An 18,240-nucleotide genomic window follows, 5' to 3' on the forward strand; every position below is an offset into this window, starting at 1 on the left:
GCCATCCCATGGCACCCCCACATATGCCAGCACCCACAGCAAGATGAACCCAGCACCCCCACAGAGCAAAGGGTCAGTCCCCAACTCTCCACCCTACCAGAGAGTTAAGTAGATGGGAAAGGAAACCCTTAAGCATAACCCCAGAGTACTCTGCAAGAATTACCCTTTGCTGCCCTGATGGCTCCCCATGGACCCCAGTAGCACCCACCACCCCTGCGAGCTACACCCAGGGAACTGTGTCCCCTCCATGTGTCTCCTCTCTCCTTCTACTTTGGCTTTGAGTCAATTTTCCCTCTTTTCTCCTGCCTGTCTTCTGTGCAAGGCAGTAACCAGTCTCTCCCAGCCCTGTTTGTCTCATCTCTCCCACGTCGCTCCCTATCACTCTCCCTGTGCAAACCCTTTTGACCAAACTTTGTGGGTTAATGCAGCCACTTCCATGGCCCTGGGGAGCAGAGAGGCACCTGCACCCCTTTAGGAGCAGGTGGAGGACGGCTGCAGGCCACCGTGTCGGTCATGTTGCCCCTGCCACAGGGGCATTTTCCCACCCCCATATGCCTGTCGCAGGTTTAGCCATGGGCAGGGTGTATTATTGGTCACATTTGAGGAGGGGGTGTCTGGAGATGGACCATCACCCTCACCCAGCTCTATGGTCCTGATGGATGCTGGCAGCCACACTGCCAGTCCCTGCTCTGCGGCAGGATCTCTTCCAGGGCTGAAGAGGTGGTGGGAAGAGTTAATTTGAGTTAATTGGGATTCTTTTCTTATCAGCATCCCCTGTTCACCAGTCTCCCATTGGAAACACACTTCCTATGACCCTTCCCCTGCCCTAGGAGGGTCGTGCCCCTTGGACGTCACTAACTGGCAAAGCGACTGCAGCAAGTTCCCGCAGGGGCTGGGAGGGGGTGCAGAGAGGAAAAGGACCTTGGATGAGTGAGATTTATGGGTGGCTCATTAGCTGACTATGGAGAGCAAAGCTGTGCACGTGTAGCACAGGCAATGGGGCTGCTGGGTGTCCCCTTCGCCCACTGCTGCAGCCAGCTCAGTTTAGCCTGGAGGGAGTTCCTCCATTTCTCTGAGATGAAGAGGAGCAAAGAAGAGAGGAGATGGGGGGCTCAGACTCCCTCATTTTGCAAGGCCCTCAATGTATCATATCCAGGCTCCTCGCTCAGACCACACTGGGCAAAACTGGGCAAAACGGGAGCGGAAGAGAAGCGCAATGGCAAGGACAGGAGCAAATCCTTCCCTTGGGCGTCTTCACAGTTTAACAGCCCTGAACACCCCCCCAGCTTCCTCAAGGTGAAGAACCCAAAATACTTTATCAGTAGTGCCTGAGGATGCTGCAACCCCAGGCTAGTGCAGAGAGGACCCCCCTCTACCCTGTGCCCATGGTCCCTTCGCACAGAAGTAGCTTGGCCTCGGATTAGGGCTGCTGTTTACCAAGCACAGGTCTGATTCCCACTTGTAGCTTCTTTCTGCAAGAGGCTGCTTTCCTGGAACTGATGCCTTTGCCTGATCCTTGCTAAGGTGCCCAGAAACCTGATGACTGGGATGCTCATAAATTAAAAGGCATGTGAATGATTGCTTTCAGGAAAAAACATCTAGTGGGTTTTTCCACTCCGTGCTCTCTGGACCTTTCCCGGGGAGACCTCACTAAAAGTGGATCCTGTTACCCACCCTGGTCCCCTGGGGGGTTACAAACACAGTCTTTGCCCTGTAGGATTGTATTAAGAGTCTGGAAAGGGCACAGTCTGCAGCAGGACACAGTTTTGGAGATGCTGCTTCTCCCCTGCATTAGCAAACCTCTGGCTAATGCAGCCAGCTCCCAGCCCCTGTTCCCCAAGGCTCCCACTGGCCAAAGCCACATGCGGAGATGCCAGGGACATCAAGGGGGCCAGAACATCCCCATCAGTGTCCAAGGCCAGGTGTGAGCATGCCAGGGGAAGACCTGCTCTCAACCTGCCAGCTGGTCCTCAACCCCAGTGGCATCACCGCTAACCCCAACCACCTCAATAAACCAGCCTGACCATCAGCTGGGATAAAAATTAATCCCACAATGCCCTCTGATGGTAGAAACGATGTCTGGTGTGGATAGTGCTGTGCTGGTGCTGAGCTCCTGGGAACAGCAGTACCCCATGGACTTCAGCTTGGGCATGGAGAATAGGTGACGGGGGGCAGACGGGAACAAAGCAGAGGGGCTGCAGCAGAGATGCTGCAGAGAGGGTTCAGCTATTTTAGCCATAGGCACTGTCTGGCTTTGATCTCAAGTGGCACCAGGGGTGGGCTGGGCTTAGATCTGCAGATGCCCAGGCTGGATTTGAACCCATGGTTGCAGTGATGGAGCCTGCTGGGCTGCGCCTTTCTCAGGGCAGGGTCTGGGTCTGGCCCCCTGACTGAGCTGGCACACTGCTGGGACAGCTCCTGCCCTCACCATGTGCCAGATCCATCAGCCCGAGAGGGAGCTGTGCTGGCAGAGGAGGTACACCACTCGCTGACCCCTGGTTAACGATGCACTTAGTCAACTTGATGAATCTGTCTGGGGTCTCTGTTAATAAACAGCATCCGACCCGAGCTGCCTCAGAGCTGTGAGTAACGAGTCATCTTTCTGCACATGAGCTATCAGTAGCTAACGGGGACGATTCCTCTTCCTCCAGATAATGCATCGGCATGTCCTGCCCCTGTTGTCTCATGCCATGGGGAGGGGATGCTGGTGGCAGCATGTGACTGGATCATTGCATCACTGGGGTGAATAAAGAAATTGTACTTCAATGAAGGAGCATCAACATGTCACAGTTTTGATGTTGCTATTTTTTTCCTCCCAGCCAGAATCATTCTCCAGCTCCAGAAGAAAACTTCTCCCCATCCTCCTCCTCCTTTTTGGGTTGCTTCTGGTTTAGTCATCTTCATATGTCTTTTATAAAGCTGGTCTTTTCTTTCCAAGCTCAGAAATCAACTCCTCCACCCATGGTTTGGTGGGATGCTATATGAACCCGTAGCATCCATGGCATCTCTCTCACATCTACCTCCCCCCAGCCAAGCCAACCCCACAATGAGCAGGAGAGAGTGGTTCAGGTTTTTTTATTGGGACCAAAGCCCTTCAAATGGGCTTGTTTTATTGTCACAGATAAGGACACATTCAGAGAAGACTGTGCCATGGCAGGCTGAGGTGCAGGGCCCTCCCAAGCGCTGCCAGGGAGGGGGCAGGCCAGCAGGCAGCAGAGGCCATGACCAGCAGCATCGCCGTGTGCCACGCTGCTGCACAGCAGCTGCAGCATCCACCTGCGCTGAAGGAACAAGATCCGAGTCCTGCGAGGGCATCGCTGCTGAGACACGAGTGGTCAGGGATGAGATGGGAAACCATGTCCCAGCCATGGCTCTAATGCAAGACAAACACAGCCCAGCTCTTCCACCCTCTCCTGCCCCACAAAATTCAGGTGCAACCCTTTAACTCTGCTTTTCCAGCCCACAGCCCCATTTCATAACCCTTTATACCTGCCCCCAGCCCCAGTACCAGCCCCTCATGTGTATCCAACCCCTGGTGCCCTGGGTCTCTGAGCCCTGCCTGCACACTGGGGCTCTGCCCACCATGCTGCCCATGCATCTGCCAGGCACACCAGTCTGCACATGCATCTCCATCCTCTGGGCCACATTTACAGCCCTCTCTTCACCTTGCAAAGAGGCAGGTTTCTCTCAGGCTCTGCAGCATCCCACCCCACCAGTGCATCTCCAGCCATGGGATGAGGAAGACCCAAGCTGAAGCTCCATCAGTAGGTGACAAGGGCTAATCCAGGACATGCAACTCACTTCATCCCCCATGAAGTGATCCACCCTCCCTCCATTCTGCAGCCCCAACCCAAACCTACCTTGCTCTTTGTTTTATCCTCCGATCTGTCCTCACTGGGGCACTGCAGAAGAGCACAGGAAATATAAACCCCTTGAACTCCCCTCCTCTTACTCCCCTTTTGACTTCCAAAAGCAAGCCAGGGCATAACCAACCCTCTCACGTGCGCACACCAACGTGCACCTACGCACACCATCCCTGTGCACACATGCTCCAAACCATCATGCACACCACCATCCCTGCCTGCTCCAGGCCACCTTGCCCCAAAATCCCAGCCTGGGTGACTCCCAGCACAATGACAAGTTCATCCTCCTCGCCAACTTCACCGTGCTGCCTGCATGGTTGCACTGACAGCCCTGCCTGCAGGGCAGCGTGGCCGGGGCTGTCTGGGTCAGTGCTCACTGCACTGGCTGGAAGCCCTGGCACCATCTGCTGCAGAGCCAAGCACCGACCCCGTGCCACGCTGGCAGCCCTGCAGCTTCAGCAGGGACTGACGGTGCTGGGCGCCAGCCGGATTTGAACCCTGCCCACATGGGAATTAGGGCAGAGAGCATCCCAGGGCAAGCATGTGCTGGGAAGCCACAGGAGGAGAAATAATAAAAACGACATGTGTCTAAGGACACACTGCCAATTGAGGAACATGTGTATGGTGTGTGGGCATGCATCCCCCTGCGTGCCAAGGCGGGTCTGCAGCATGCAGGGGAGGCCTCTGCAGGGAGTAAAGCGGGGCACCTCCGTGCAAGGGCTGGGCTGGGTGTTCTGCTGAGGCAGGGAAATGTGAGCTGGAACGTCTGGGCAGGATCCTGAGACATAAATCAGGACAACCCAGGTGCGAGTGGAAGGGGGTTCAGCACAGCCCCCACACGCATGGCTTGTGCATGGCTTGGGACACAAGTGCTGGTAGACTCAGTGAGGAGCAAGCAGCTGTCCCAGTCTCCACCAGCACCTCTGGTCCTTTGGCTCTGCAGTTTCTGGTTTCCTCCCCATTTTTTGGCCATGAATGAGGGAAGGCAATTTCAGGATGTTTCAAGACCATAAACCCAAGAAGCCCGAAGCTCCAGCTCCACAGGGCTGTCCAGTGTCTTTAGGCTCCCCCATCACCAGGATCAGCACAAAACAGGGACAAACCACACCACTGTGAAGGCGAGAATGGGAAAAGGTAGGCAAGGAGACCTGCTTCTCTATCTCCTTGGCCAATCTTACCTTTCACATCAAGTTTGCAGTCTACTGAGGCTTCACCCAAGGGGTTCACAGCTTTGCAGGTGTAGATGCCCCCATCAAAAGGGTTGGGCTTGCGGATTTCCAGAGAGCAGACACCCTGCTTGATCATCGCTATGTATTTAGGGTCTTCCCGTATCTCCATCTGATTTTTCATCCAGATGATTTTGGGCTGGAAGGAAGCAGGATTGATTTATTTATTTGTTTAAATCAGGAAGAGAAATGAGAAATGTAACTGGCCCCAAAATACAACCACCTCCCTCTGCCTTTGTCTTGGCCCTGCCTGAAGCTGGATGCCATGGTGGGATTCATTCAGAAGTAGTTTGAAGACCTAAATCTCCTATTCTTGATCCCGAACCACTGCTCCACACTTCCTCCCCCAGTGCAGAAGGAAAAAGGACATGGCTTGAATTAAGACCAGTATCCCATCTCCACACAGAAACACCTCAAACTTGTCCCAATTTGACTCAGAAGGCAGCTTCAGCCCCCTAACCTCATCCAACCCTAATGAACAACCATCTCCCAACACCTCCAGCCACCTTCGAAAAACCCCACTGATGGCTGCCTACACGTGGAGGCCATGCTGTCCATGGAGGAACCACTGACCTGGGGGAAGCCCCGGACACAGCAGAAGAGATGAGTGCTGTAGCCCCGGGTGGTGGTTCGGTCTGTCAGGGGCTGGGTGAACTTTGGAGGCTCCATCATATCCCGCTGGGGTATCTTCTCTGGCTGGTAAGCAGTTTCTAAGAAAGTAATTAATTCTAGGTTGAGGCAGAGCTCAGGCTCCTGGGCTGACCAGAACAGGGTCACAGGGATTCAGCCCAAGGTACTCCCAAAATACTTCTGCTTGCTCACATAACAAGCCACTCAACATCTAGCCTGACCTGAGGACCTGACCTTCAGCGCAGACCAGCCCTCTCTATGAATCCCTTTTCATCCATGTTAGTGCCCAGTCCCTGCGGGAGACAGGGGAGATGCCAGTCTGCAAACCAACACCACAATGCACACTATGTGCAGCACATCAGATCCAAGCCAGGCACCTCTCTGAATCTCCTACTCCATGCCCAAAATTCAGTGCACAGAAATAGGAGCTGGAGATAAGCTCTGCAGGTGGCAGAGACCCCAAATGGTCATGGTGTGCTACCAGGGAGCAGGATGGAAACGGAGGGAGAGGGGAGCTGAGTGATGGTGGAGATTTGGCCCTGAGATGGACCACTGCAGGGAGACCCTGTGCTGGCCCTGAGCTGTGAGGGCAAAGCCAGGGCTGTTCCTCACCTCTCCCAGCTCCTGCTTCGATCTCACCCCAGGGATGCCCATGCCTTGATCCCTCCCAGGGGCCTGACCATGGCACAAGTCTTCCCCAAAGGAGAAAGGAGGTGCAGAAGGGGGGCAGGGGACTTCTGGCTCTCTGCCTTGAGGATGCACAGCCTCATCTCTGCAGGCTTATGCTGGGGACCAGCCCAGCAGCATCACCACAACACCAAGGAAGTCCCATTAGCCCCAACAGGGTCAGGACCTCTCTTGCCCACCACCATCCCCCAACCCCTTAGCCAGGGCCTTGTCCCTACTTGTCTTCTCAATGTGGGCCACCCCAGAGGCGATGGCTGCTTTCTCGCTCAGCCCGCAGGCATTTTCTGCAAACACCCGGAAGGAGTAAGTATTGCCAATGATGAGGTCAGAGATGGTGCAGCTGGTGCGGGTGCAGCGCTCCAGTGCTGTGAACCATTTCTGGGAGGGAAAAAAAAGGAGTGGTAAGGAAAGGCAGGCTGTGCAAAGGATGGAGAAGGTGTGGGGGGATACAGGGGTGTGCAGCTGCCCCTATCCCATCAGGGCACCCCCAGCACCACAGCATGTGGCCCCAGAAGAGCCCAGACTCACCCCACTCTTCTTGTCTGACTTCTGCACCATGTAGCCCTTGATCTCAGAGTTTCCATTGTCCACTGGTGGGGCCCACTCCAGGGCCACATTAAAGCCCCACACATCCACCAGCTTCAGGTTCTGGGGCGGGCTCGGTGGCTCTGCAAGAACAAACCCTCATAGGGTGGCATCCTAATTTGCTCCCCCACATTCTGTGCCTTGGCCATCCCTTGCACCTCACTTTTAATCTCTTCTCACCCTGTTGCAGCACACAGGTGATGAGAAGCTGCAACGGGCATGGGCTAGCAGAAACCCTGCATCCCCAACCAGAGGAGTTCACCTCCATGATCCTGGAGAAGATCCCACTGGGAGAGGGACCCCAGAGTCCCTTGCCTTGTTGCTGGCCCTGTCCCATCCCACCCAGAACAAGAGCTACTTCCAGACAAGGGGCAGAAATGAGCCCCAGAGCGACCCTGCAGTGTCCCATCCCCAGCCTTACCAATCACTCGGATGTCCAGGGTAGCCTTGTCCTCTGCTCCATTTATCCGCACAGTGAGCTCATACTTGCCCGAATCGCTGCGCTGCGCCTCACGGATGTAGAGGATGGTGTCCTTCTCTGTGTTGCGGATGTTGATGCGGCTGGTGTCCAGGGGCTGGTCACCCTTGGTCCAGATCACCTCAGGTTGTGGCTTTCCCTGGAGCAACACGCACAGGCATGTTAGGAGCCACTCAAGTGCACAGTCCCAACAGGTCCTGCTGGGAAGGACGGGTGGGCAGAGCCACCCCACTTTGTCCAGGCAGCAGTGGCCTGGATATGGCCTCTTCTATCCAGCAGTCCCCAGGGAAGAAACTACAGCTGATCCCTGCCAGCCCTACTGACAGGAAGCCATCAGGCTCCAGGGATGATGCTGAAACATGCTGGTCCACTGAAGTCCTCATGGAGAAAGCCCAGCTTAGCTTGCCCAGGACATTGCAGGCAGAGCAGTGCTCCTGTTGCCCAGGCACTGATGTCAAGTTCAGGCCTACCAGCAGGGGCTTGAATTCAGCATTCAGGGCCAATTCATGCCTGGAGCATGGCCAGCGCAGGCTCCCAACTGCTATGAGATATGGCATGGACATGTCCCTCATCTCAGGGGCAGATTTCTGCCTCTCACCTCCCCCTGCTTGGAAGGCATGTTTCAGGGCTGGTTTTCTCTGTCCCAGACACTGTGGTGGAGATGCTTTGGTGATGCCCCACACAGTATGCGATAGATCAGTTGAGGAGAGGACCTCCAGCTTGGCCCACCAGCTGCTCTCCCCAAGGGGACCCTCATGGCTGTGCTGTGGGGTCCTGTGGTATGTGGTCAGACCGCTGCCAGGCTCGGTCAGGAGAATGAGCTGAACACGGCTTGTGGGCTGAGGCAGCAGCAATAGCTAGACCATGCCCTGGTGTGCTTGGTGCTGTCCAACTCCATCAGTAAAGACATAGCAGGAGAAAAATGGGAACTAGGCAGGAATGGGAGAGGTTCCTACCCCACCCTTGGCCCATGAGACACGGGGACCAGGACAAGCCAGCCCACAGTTGGCCCTAGGCATGTCATGGTGGCTAGAATAGCCACTGCAGAAGCTAACCTGCAGTGAAAAAGCCTGGGGGATTAAATCCCAAATCATCCACCTACCTGGAAAGGGATCATCACGTTCACAGCATCCCCAACACGCCTCACATAAGTCTGCCGCAGGTGACGGGGCATGCGGATCCTCGGGAGCTCTGGGGATCAGAAAATTATGCCATGAGGCCAAGGAAATCACAGCCCCCAACTTGCTGACCCACCCCACATATTCCCCTGTTTGGCCATCAAGAAATTCCACCCAGAAACAAGGTCGCCTCTTCCCTATCATCTCCTGGACAGTGCTTGCTTCCCTGCAGGGCCATGCCAGCCTATCCCATGGCCTGCCCCCGCCAAAATTATATCCATCCTTGAGATACCAGATCACCAACCCAATGGCATCATCCTGCTGGACCATTCACCCCCTTCATTATAGCCAGGCCATGGACACCAACAGGGGCTTAACCAGAAGAGCCACAGCACAGCCTACATGGTAGCAAGGCAGACAACAGCATCTCCCAGTTAGGAAATATTTCTGCCCCAGCTCAGAAAGCAGACCTTCCCGAGGCACACAACCCAACTTCGAGCAAGGACACGGCTTGCCAGACCTTCACCTTCACTGTGCGCTCAAGGCCATTGAGAGACCAAGGTGGTGCATGGTTACTCACAGCAGAGCTGTGAAAGCCCCAGGCTTAAAATGAAGGCTAACATCCCCAAGGGAACATAACAAAGATAAGCAAAAAACCCACTGGAGAATGCTGATGGAGCGTGTGTCTCCTTCCCGGGGTGAAAATAGCAGCCGTGTAACCCTACCGGCTCCATGCCACACAGTGATCCTTCTGCAGAGGCATTGGGTTTACGTGAGCCCCTCATAAAAGAGCTGTGTGTCTCTGCCTGGATTAAACGTGCTGGAGCTTAGCTCTGGGGAGGGAGCACGGCCAGAATTAAACGGGGACTGAGCAATGGCTAAACAGCTGTGAGCCTGAAGCACCGGCGGTGGGCTGGGGCAGGCAGGGAGATGCCCGACAGTCCCAGATGGCCCTGCCGACAGCTGAGACGGTCCCTCCTCTGCTCATGCTGCTATTTGCTCCAGGGATCCACGCACTGATGCTGCCACTTGGGCTTATCAGTCTCAGCAGGGCAGAGAAACCTGACCTCAGTGGAGGAATGTTAATTCATGGGTGTTTTCTCCCGCTCACGTGTGCCTTGCTCAGCCAGAGAGGGCTGGCCAAGGTCAGTGGCCCAGGTGACATGCCACTGCGGGTGGGAAGGAAATTTTCCTGTCCCAGCTCCCTGCAAAATGCAACTCCTACACCAAATCATCATCTGGTTTCTTCTCATCTCTCTCCACTTCCCAAACCCACTCGTCCCACCTGTTTTTAAACTCTCTGCCGTCTGTATTGCTGCTATTTAAAATCCCTTGTGATGCTATAAATGAACTGGTGAGAGGTACAAAATGCAGTCCCGAGTAAAATGTGAAGACCGGAAGGTAACAGATGTGGCAGAGAGGAGCAGACTCATGCACCCGACACACACCAGCGTCACTGGGGTGGGCATGGGGAGGCAGAGGGACGTTAAGGGTTAATTTGTTCCTCAGCAAAGCCAGGCAGTGTGCACAGGGCTGTATTTCAAATGAAATGCAAAAGTAGGCAAGTCTGTTTGTGGATGAAGAGTTTCAGTTAGCAAAAAGAAAAGAGAGAATCAAAAAACCCACTAGTGTGGAGCAAGAGCAAATTGTGCGTGGGTCTTTCAGCTCTTTGGGTTTTACACCTCTCGGCTGGTACATGTGGGACAGAGCTCAGGCAGCAGGGACAGGGGTTTGAACTGGTGGGTGCAGCAGGACTAGAAGTGGGGAACACGAGCTGTGTATTTGCCATCTCATGCCCGTCCCCCATGGCCTCAGTTTCCCCAGTCCCACAGGGTGTGGTGGTAAGGCTCTGAGATCTTGAAGTGAACACAGCAGCAGACACCAACCACTAAGCCATGTTCACCTCCTTCAAGCAGACCAAGAGGAGGGACCCTGCAGGACCCTTTCCAGACGCTGATAGCCTTCTCCAAACCTTTTCCTATGAAAAGCTGATGACTCCTGGAATAACCTTTGTTATTATTATTACCATTTTTAAGCAGCTGAAAAATCCGACACGTTCTTTGAGTAATAGGGAAACTTGTGCATTAATAGTTCCTTGTAATGGGAAAACAAATCTATATTTGCTGTTTGATAAGTGAAAACCAGCCTTGCAATCATACATCAGGCTCAGCACATTCACAGCACCCCGGGAGGAATGCAAGTCTTGCTAAGCATGGGAGCAAGTCATTTGTTAGCGAGTTCAGCATGATTAACGTTCCCATGCTCCAGACTACCAGCTCCTGACTTTCCTTAGCTAAATAAACAAAGCTGTCCGATGTGTATGTGATGGCATAGTAGAGATGTAAGCATGGCCAGGGAGAGATGTGCTGGAATTGAGACTGTTTCTGAGCTCTTGCAATGAAATGGGAAAATGTGGCTCTGCATTTTGAGCCCTTCACCCCCAAAGCTTCACCATCTGCAAGATCCGTGTCTTGAGGTCGGGAAGCTACTCCATCCCACCCCAGGGGAACTGGACAGAGTTATTGAGAATAATATCTTGGTCGAAGGCTGGATTGCGATGTGTGAGAGGGCAGAGGCTGCTCAGGCTGCAGGAATGGACTGTGATTTCTTTGTACTGCAGACAAAGCACATGGGAATGATGCACGGCAGGAACAGTACTTACGGAGGATCTCTCTGATGAGGACTGGCTGCTCCAAAGTAGCCGGGACACTGGCACCACTGGCGCTGACAGCCTTCACCCGTACATGGATCTTGTCACCGGAGCCGAGGTCCTGGACTGTGTACCGGGTGGAAAGAAACGGCTCCTTGTTCGCAGCTGTCCAGTCTGTACCTACGATGAACCCAGCAGAGCACTTCAGGCATAAAATGGATGGACAGACACACACCCCACACAACTGGATCAAGCCACAGGGGGTGAAACCCAGAGGCAAAGAACCCCTTCCTTGCAAAGGCTGATTTGGGGCACCAGAAGAAAAAGGTATCTTAGAGGCGAGGTTGACCTGCCAAAGACCATGGGGTATGAAATGCTGGCAGCAGCTCAGCTGTTGAGCAGGAGGTTATTTGCAAGTAACAAAAGGCATTAGGTCAGCAAACATGGTCCCTGCTGACCTTCCAGGTGCATTTCTGGGAGAAGTTAAGATCCTTTGGCCACCTGACAGCCAGTCTGCTCCTCTTACTGCCCCAGGATGACTCACTGGGGCTCACCATGCTCCCCAGCTCACACTCCACATCAGGCAGGGTCAGCTCATCGCCTGCCACCAACCGGTTAGACCTCTCCAACTGTTCTTCCTGCTTGGCAAGGGCATTCCAAACTCACCCCACAGCCAAGACATAGAAGCCCTCCCACATCAGTGAGCTAACACAGCCTTGCAAGGTGCTGAACCTCTTAAGAGGCTTCTCAGTTAGAACACAGACTGCCCTGGTCACAAAAGGACTGTGTGTTACAGGTGAGCAACTAGAGCAACCCACATATGCCAGGGTTTGCTAAGACACCATGTGGACCTTCAAACCAAGAAGGTTTTCCTGTCAATGCTGTCAGAGCAGCCAAATCCCGCCAGCTCCTCTTTCTCGTCACCACTGGCATTACTCAAACCATCCCTCACTCAAATCTCACCATGTTTTAGCCAAGCAGGGTCTTGCACCAGGCTAAATACAGCAGGGATGGAGCCCATGTGGTTATAATTGAATGACTAGACCTCTCCTGTCATCCAGCCAAGGCCAAAGCAAGCTAGGAGAGCATCCAGAACTGTGACCTTTGGGCAGCTGTCAGCCAGCACCCTCCAGGAATGGCTGCATCTTTCCCTGTCCCATGCAAGGGCCTCCTCACGGATCCCATCCCGTCATGGTTACCTCCCCAATCCCCAAGCCAATGATGAAAACCTCCCACAACAAGCATGTCTTGATCATGTCTGTCACAAGCTAAACAGTCAAGGGTCATAGATCAAGTTCCCCAGGGCCCACAGACCACCTGGGTCTCCCAAACCTCTCCAGCCTCATGCAGCACTGAGCCCAGCAGCCCCAGCATCCCCTTGCAGATCCCCCCAGCCACACAGGTCATTTAGTCTCACCCCAAAGCCAAGCAGGGCTTCAAGAGAGTGCCCAAAACACAAGTCTTATCCACCTACTCCATTCCACCAACCAGCAATGCAACCAGAGAACCACAGATAATTGTTGTCACCCACCAGCCCACCTCCACCCAGCATGACCATCCTCCTTCCAGGCATCTTGAGCGCCATCTCACTTGGGCAGGGCTTGCCTGTTTATGCATGCCAGCCCTTCTTGCACTACCCAGGATCCTTTCCTCCCTCACCCTCCCACCTTCTCCCCATTCCTTCTGCACTTCATTTTGGGCAAACATGGGAGAATTGCAACTTCTTCTTCCTGAGGTCTTGCATCACCATCCCAACCCCAGGTCTCTGCAGAGCTGGAGTTCACTGGAGACCATCCTCAGTGAGTATGCTGGTCTCTCCTCCACCCTCTGGCTGGACATGGCAGTGACATTAAACCTGGTCCAGCCTCCAGCTGAAGACATCACCCCTATCTGAAGACAATGGGAAGCCTCTCTCCTCCATGGAAAAAAAATGACCATTTAAAATGAACCCATTCAGGCAAAGAAAGGGAAATGATTCCCCAGGGAAGCACACTGCCAGGTTCTGCTCAGCTTTGTCCCATGCCTCCACAGCAACACAACAGCTCTCCATGCTTACGAGGCACAAAAGCCCAAGCCTACTTCCATCTTTGCAGATCTCCACCACGTATCCATCTAGGCCCAACTGGCCTGTCTGCTCCGGGGCTTTCCAGGTCAGCGTAAACGAGTTTTCACTCACTTCTTCCACGGCCAAGGACAAGGGGGAGCTGGGTGGCTCTGTAACAAACCCGCAGTGAGGACAGGCTCTCGAGTACCAGGGCTGTTGGAGGGCAATCACCCAACCTCCATGTTGGTCTTCAGCCCCCACCCCCATCCTCCTAATCCCCCAGCCCTATCCCACTGAAAAATATCCTTGATGACTTCATTGACCCATCCCTTCACCCTGGCACCCCCGTGCCCCCTCCCAGCCTTGCACTTACTCCCCTTTCCACTTCAGTGTCCGGTCCCATCCTCACCTGCCTTTGGTTTCTCAGGCTTAGGTTCAGGGGTTGGGGCCTGGGGTTCAGCTGAGGGAGCCAGGGAACCTTCTTCAGGGGCTGGAGTCACTTCTGCCGTGGGGACGGGAGCAGGTTCATCTGCAGGGGCTGTGGGCTTCTCCGTGGCAGGGGGATGCTCAGGGGCTGGAGGATTTTCAGCAGCTGGGGCTGGGGCTGGTTCTTCCTTTGGGGTTGGCACTGGCTCTTTCTTTGGAGCTGCCGGAGCCGGGTCTGTGGCTGGAGGTGCGGTTTTGCCGGTCATTGTTGCAAAGCCTGGGGGCTGGGGAAGAGGATGTTTTGGGGTCTCTGCTCCAGGATCTCTGCTCGGTTTCGGGGTCCCTGCTCCAGACCAAAGGTCTCTCCTCCAGATCTGGGATCTCAGCTCTGAAGCTGGGGTCTCTGCTCTGGACCAGGCGTCTCCACTCTGGACGGACGGTCTCTGCTCCGGGATGTCTGTGCTGGGAGGGGGGAACCAGGTCACTGAGCCAGAGCACGGGCTGGGAGATTTTTATAGGCTTCGGCTGGCACTTGTCACCTCCCTGCAAACCAATCTGCCTGCGCAGGCGGGGGCTGCCAGGAATAGCCACTCGGGACCTGCACATTCAGCAGCACGCCCCTACCCCCTCCTATGGGACTGCAGCACATGGTCCTGCCCCCCCCCCCATCCCCCCCCAGGCTCACACAGGACTGGGCAGGCCAGAGCCAGGTCACCTTTCTTTGGGGACATGGCTCCTGTCCCCAGCACCAACACCCCCTTAGCTAAGGGCTTCCCAACCACCCACTGCCACATCCTCAGCCACTCACTAACCCCCCAATTCCTTCCCCTAGCCACCCCATTTCCCCTGCACCCCCCATGCCTCCCCCCAGTCCCTGCTTTAACACCAGACTCCCCCACTCCAATCCTCCCAGTTAATCCTGCATTGAGCCCCCAACCCACCTCCTCCCCACCATGTTCTCCCATAGTCCTTTCTGTAACCCCAAACCCCCCTGCTCCCCCATGTCCTCCTCCAGCCTCCACCTCAATCCCAGAACTGTTGAGGTTAGAAGGCAACTCTTGGGATCATCTGGACCAACCCAGCTGCCCATAACCCTGACCCATGTTCTTGGAGAAGTTTACACTGGCTAGCCCTATGCCATGTCCTCCAGCCTCTGCCCTGCCCATTCAACCAGGACCTTGTCCATGGAGTCTGGTCATCCCAGGATTCATGACCAGCCACCCTCTGTTAGCTCTCAAGCTCAGATTTTCTCCAAAGCCCCCCACTGACCCAGGGAAGCCCCATAAATCCTACAAGATATAACCCTGCTCACCCCCTTGTTTCCCTCACTTGCCATGCTATGCATGAGACACTACTAAAAATGTCTCCGTAACCTATGCTCTAATTCCTCAACCTTCCTCAAATTCGAGTTGACAGAGCATTTTCTCCTGTTCCCCAGCTACTTGCCTGCCTCCAGGTATGTTGCTATGGAGGAGCCAAGCAAGCCGGGCTCTCCTGGGCGTTGGTCCAAAGGCTCACGTTTTCGTGGTCCCCAGGAAATACCTCCAAACATAGACATCAGGGTCAAGAGGCATCTCTGAGACAGCCAGAGCATGAAGCTATGTACTCTGACAGGGCCAGATGATCTCAGATTTGCTAACAAGGGGGTAGTTTTCCAGGTTGGGGGAGGTGTGGTCACCCAGGAAGAGGAAGGAGAGAAGAAAGAGCAAAACCGCATTGGCCAGGCTGGTCTTTAAAGGGATGGTGACATCCCAAAAAAGAGGCACAGGGCTCTGAGGGATGCACACCAGCTGGAGCAGGAGCCATGGACCACGTGAGAAGAGGGGATGGGGAGAGGAGGTCAGGGCAGAAACACTGGTTCTTTGGTCCATCAGGATGTCACAGGGGTGCTGGGCTTGGCCAGATGCCGAGCTCAGCTCCTGGCTGCAAGACAGCAACAGGCAAGCACTGATGGTTGCATGGAGACATCACCCCGAGGACCCCGGCCCATGGTGCTCTACACAGACAGACAGCAAGACGTGCATCTCCAGAAAGAGCACGAAGGAGACCCTGCACTTTCTGCTAGCCCTGCTCCTTCTGTAAGCTGAGAAGAAAGCTCATCACAGCTACCAGCCTCGCAAGTCACATGGGGATCAGGTAACGCTACGAGTGCAAACCTGGTCCTCCATGGGCTCTGATCCTGCCCAGAGGCTACAGCCTGGCAGCACGACCCTCCTGCTCCACGGAGGGATATTTTTTCTCCCCTGGTTATTTCAGAAACAGCATTTGGCAGCAGGATGAAGCCAGGACACGAAAGATGGTATCAGTATCTCAGGGAGGGCATGTTTCCTCCAAAACCGTGTGATAACACAGATGTTCCTCGATAGCTTTCACCAGTGAGGAATAATATGACTAATAAAGGCTCCTCCTTCCCCAAAACACCTTTGGGATGCCTGAGGGATGGGGTCTCTGAGGCAGGAGAGGGTGACATGGGGCTCCCGACCATTTTCGCTGCCTGCAGGCCATGGATGGGTACTGGTAGTCCCTCCTGCTCCCCAGAGCAGCTTGGAGTGGCTCAAACTTGTCAAGTGGGTCATGAACCAGAAAATTTTCCACAGTTGCTCTGGCAAAAGAAGACAGCCCTGCTCCCCAGCACAGTGATGTAGGGCTAGAGGAGACTGTTTGTCTGTCCTTCTCCAGCTGTCTTTCACTCCCTGGTGGGTCTATCACCCAGAGGGGAGGATTGAAGATCTGTTCTCTCCATACCTTGACCCACAGGGATTTCATCCTGTCTTGAATGATCTTGACACCTCCTTGACCCCTCAGCATTCACATGGCCCATGCCTTGATGACTTTATCCATCAGCTCACAGGTGGCCACCTCTAGAATCGCACAACCATCAACTCTGCTCAGAAGTCTTCTGTGTGTCTTTCTCAAAGGTGATCACGATGTCTAATCTAAACCAAAATGGCTTGCAAAAGCAGGTCTCTTTTGATGATGTGTTAAGAAAAGCAATTTAAAGAGCTCTGAAAAAAAAAGAAATAGATCAATACCAAAACTTTAGATCATAAGAAAATGAACACTCGGATTTCTCTCCTATTTCAGTTTGGGTGAGAGTGGTTGAAAATTAAACACTTTCCCCAGGAAAAGAACATCAATGAAACCATTTTCCTTGAAGTTCTTGGTTTGAACAAAACTTGAGTTTTTCAAGCTGTTCAGTGATGTTTAGATGCTGTTTTCTGTGTTGACTCACAGGATGATTCATAGGTTAAGAGCAAGTGAATCAACACGGTTTATCATCCAGACTTATCTGGGCCACGTTACTATAGTATATTGGCATCTTGTTTATTTGCACATTGCTGGCAAGACCGCCGTACATTGAGCAAACTCAATCACGGAAACACTACACTGTGTGCTGTAGATGACAAAGGCATCGTGGCAAGTTGCCCAAGTCCAAAGTCAAAAGTTTTCCCTTAGGGACCAGGCTTGAGAGCTGAAGGTTTCATTACCCACTGCCATGGCTTCACTTGTGGGTGCACCATGGTGAGGGAGAAACTGCTCCCATGGAGTCATTTCACTGACAAGGACGGGAGTGGGGTGTCTCAGCCCCCTGACTTCGGGGTGAGGCAGCTAAAATGAGTCTGGCGTTGGAAACAAAACAAAATGCCCACTGGTGCAATTCCTCCACCTCAGCAGGAAAATGAAGAGCACACTGAGTGGGCTGCGCTGGCTGTTCCTGCAGGCAACTGGGAGGGTTGAACATTAAAATTTTAGTGATAATTAAAATATCAACACATTTTTGCCTGAAACTCCAAATATTTCAGAATTTAGCTGAAATACAGGGTATTCGTGTTTTCCAGTGAGAAAAGACCTTTTTTCTACAGGAAGCAGGCACTTTTTATAAATTGGCGCTGACCCATATTTCCAGCCCATTGCACCACTGATCTGTTGCCTTATTTATCTTCCAGGTAACGTACAGGTCTAAATAATGAGAGTATCATTTCTTCCTTAAAGGATCAGCTTCTCCTCATGCCGCTGTTATTCAAACCCCTCAAAAGATGCAGCATGGTCATCCTTTAACTCGGTTTATTAACAGGACCCCATTGCAAAGAGATAAATCTGGTTGTACTCCAAAAACATCGGGTCTACCCATTCACCCAGATTTGCCAGTTTAGGAAATCGCCGCATCAGAGACCTGCCAGGTGGGATGGGGGAAAGCCTCGGCAGCACCTTTCGCCATCACGACAGCTGATGTGTTGGTGCGTGGAGACGGAAGATGCCTCCGACAGCTGGGGGAAATCCTGGAGGCTTTCAGAGATTAGGACCATCCCTTAAATACGGCTCCAGGATTAGTCAGGAGGTGGCGAGACCTTCCCACTTGCACATCATAAAGCAAAGCGGAGGTGCCAAAGGCCCAGAATAAATGAATGGCCCGTGTCATCCGGGTGGGAAGGGCTCCTTGAAGCCGTAACATCCTGTGTCCTCATCCCCTATTGCTCCTGTGCCCATGAACATCTCTGGGAAGCCCGTCGGGCTCTTTGCACCCCAGGAGGA

At 53.7% G+C, this 18,240-nt stretch overlaps 1 protein-coding gene across 5 annotated transcripts; it reads right to left on the reverse strand.

Annotated features, from left to right (window-relative positions):
* Positions 1-3,058: 3,058 nt before the first annotated feature.
* MYBPH (myosin binding protein H) lies at positions 3,059-16,625 on the reverse strand. Of its 5 annotated transcripts, none has more exons than XM_074850114.1 (12): positions 16,453-16,625; positions 13,691-14,169; positions 13,317-13,451; positions 11,250-11,417; positions 8,572-8,660; positions 7,413-7,608; positions 6,935-7,074; positions 6,625-6,784; positions 5,663-5,799; positions 5,042-5,228; positions 3,861-3,902; positions 3,059-3,320 (listed from the first exon to the last, which is right to left on the reverse strand). In XM_074850114.1, the coding sequence occupies exons 2-11, from the start codon at positions 13,971-13,973 to the stop codon at positions 3,892-3,894; spliced, it is 1,506 nt and encodes a 501-aa protein (XP_074706215.1). In that variant the 5' UTR covers positions 13,974-14,169; positions 16,453-16,625; the 3' UTR covers positions 3,059-3,320; positions 3,861-3,891. The 5 variants fall into 5 exon arrangements, with proteins under 5 accessions (XP_074706215.1, XP_074706216.1, XP_074706214.1 ...); XM_074850115.1 differs by having other exon boundaries at positions 3,059-3,276; positions 16,453-16,624; XM_074850113.1 differs by having other exon boundaries at positions 3,059-3,317; positions 16,453-16,624.
* Between the last annotated feature and the right edge of the window lie 1,615 nt (positions 16,626-18,240).

The sequence above is a fragment of the Strix aluco genome, chromosome 25, assembly GCF_031877795.1.
Source record: "Strix aluco isolate bStrAlu1 chromosome 25, bStrAlu1.hap1, whole genome shotgun sequence".
NCBI classification, from domain to species: Eukaryota; Metazoa; Chordata; class Aves; order Strigiformes; family Strigidae; genus Strix; species Strix aluco.

What these genes read in the sequence shown, in the direction of transcription:
- MYBPH (XM_074850114.1), bottom strand. Translation starts at nt 13,973, where the DNA reads ATGACCGGCAAAACCGCACCTCCAGCCACAGACCCGGCTCCGGCAGCT. An exon ending in GGCCCACATTGAGAAGACAA is followed by an intron (nt 5,800 to 6,624) that starts GTAGGGACAAGG and finishes TTACTTTCTTAG; the next exon opens with AAACTGCTTACCAGCCAGAG. An exon ending in GTGTCCGGGGCTTCCCCCAG is followed by an intron (nt 5,229 to 5,662) that starts GTCAGTGGTTCC and finishes GCTTCCTTCCAG; the next exon opens with CCCAAAATCATCTGGATGAA.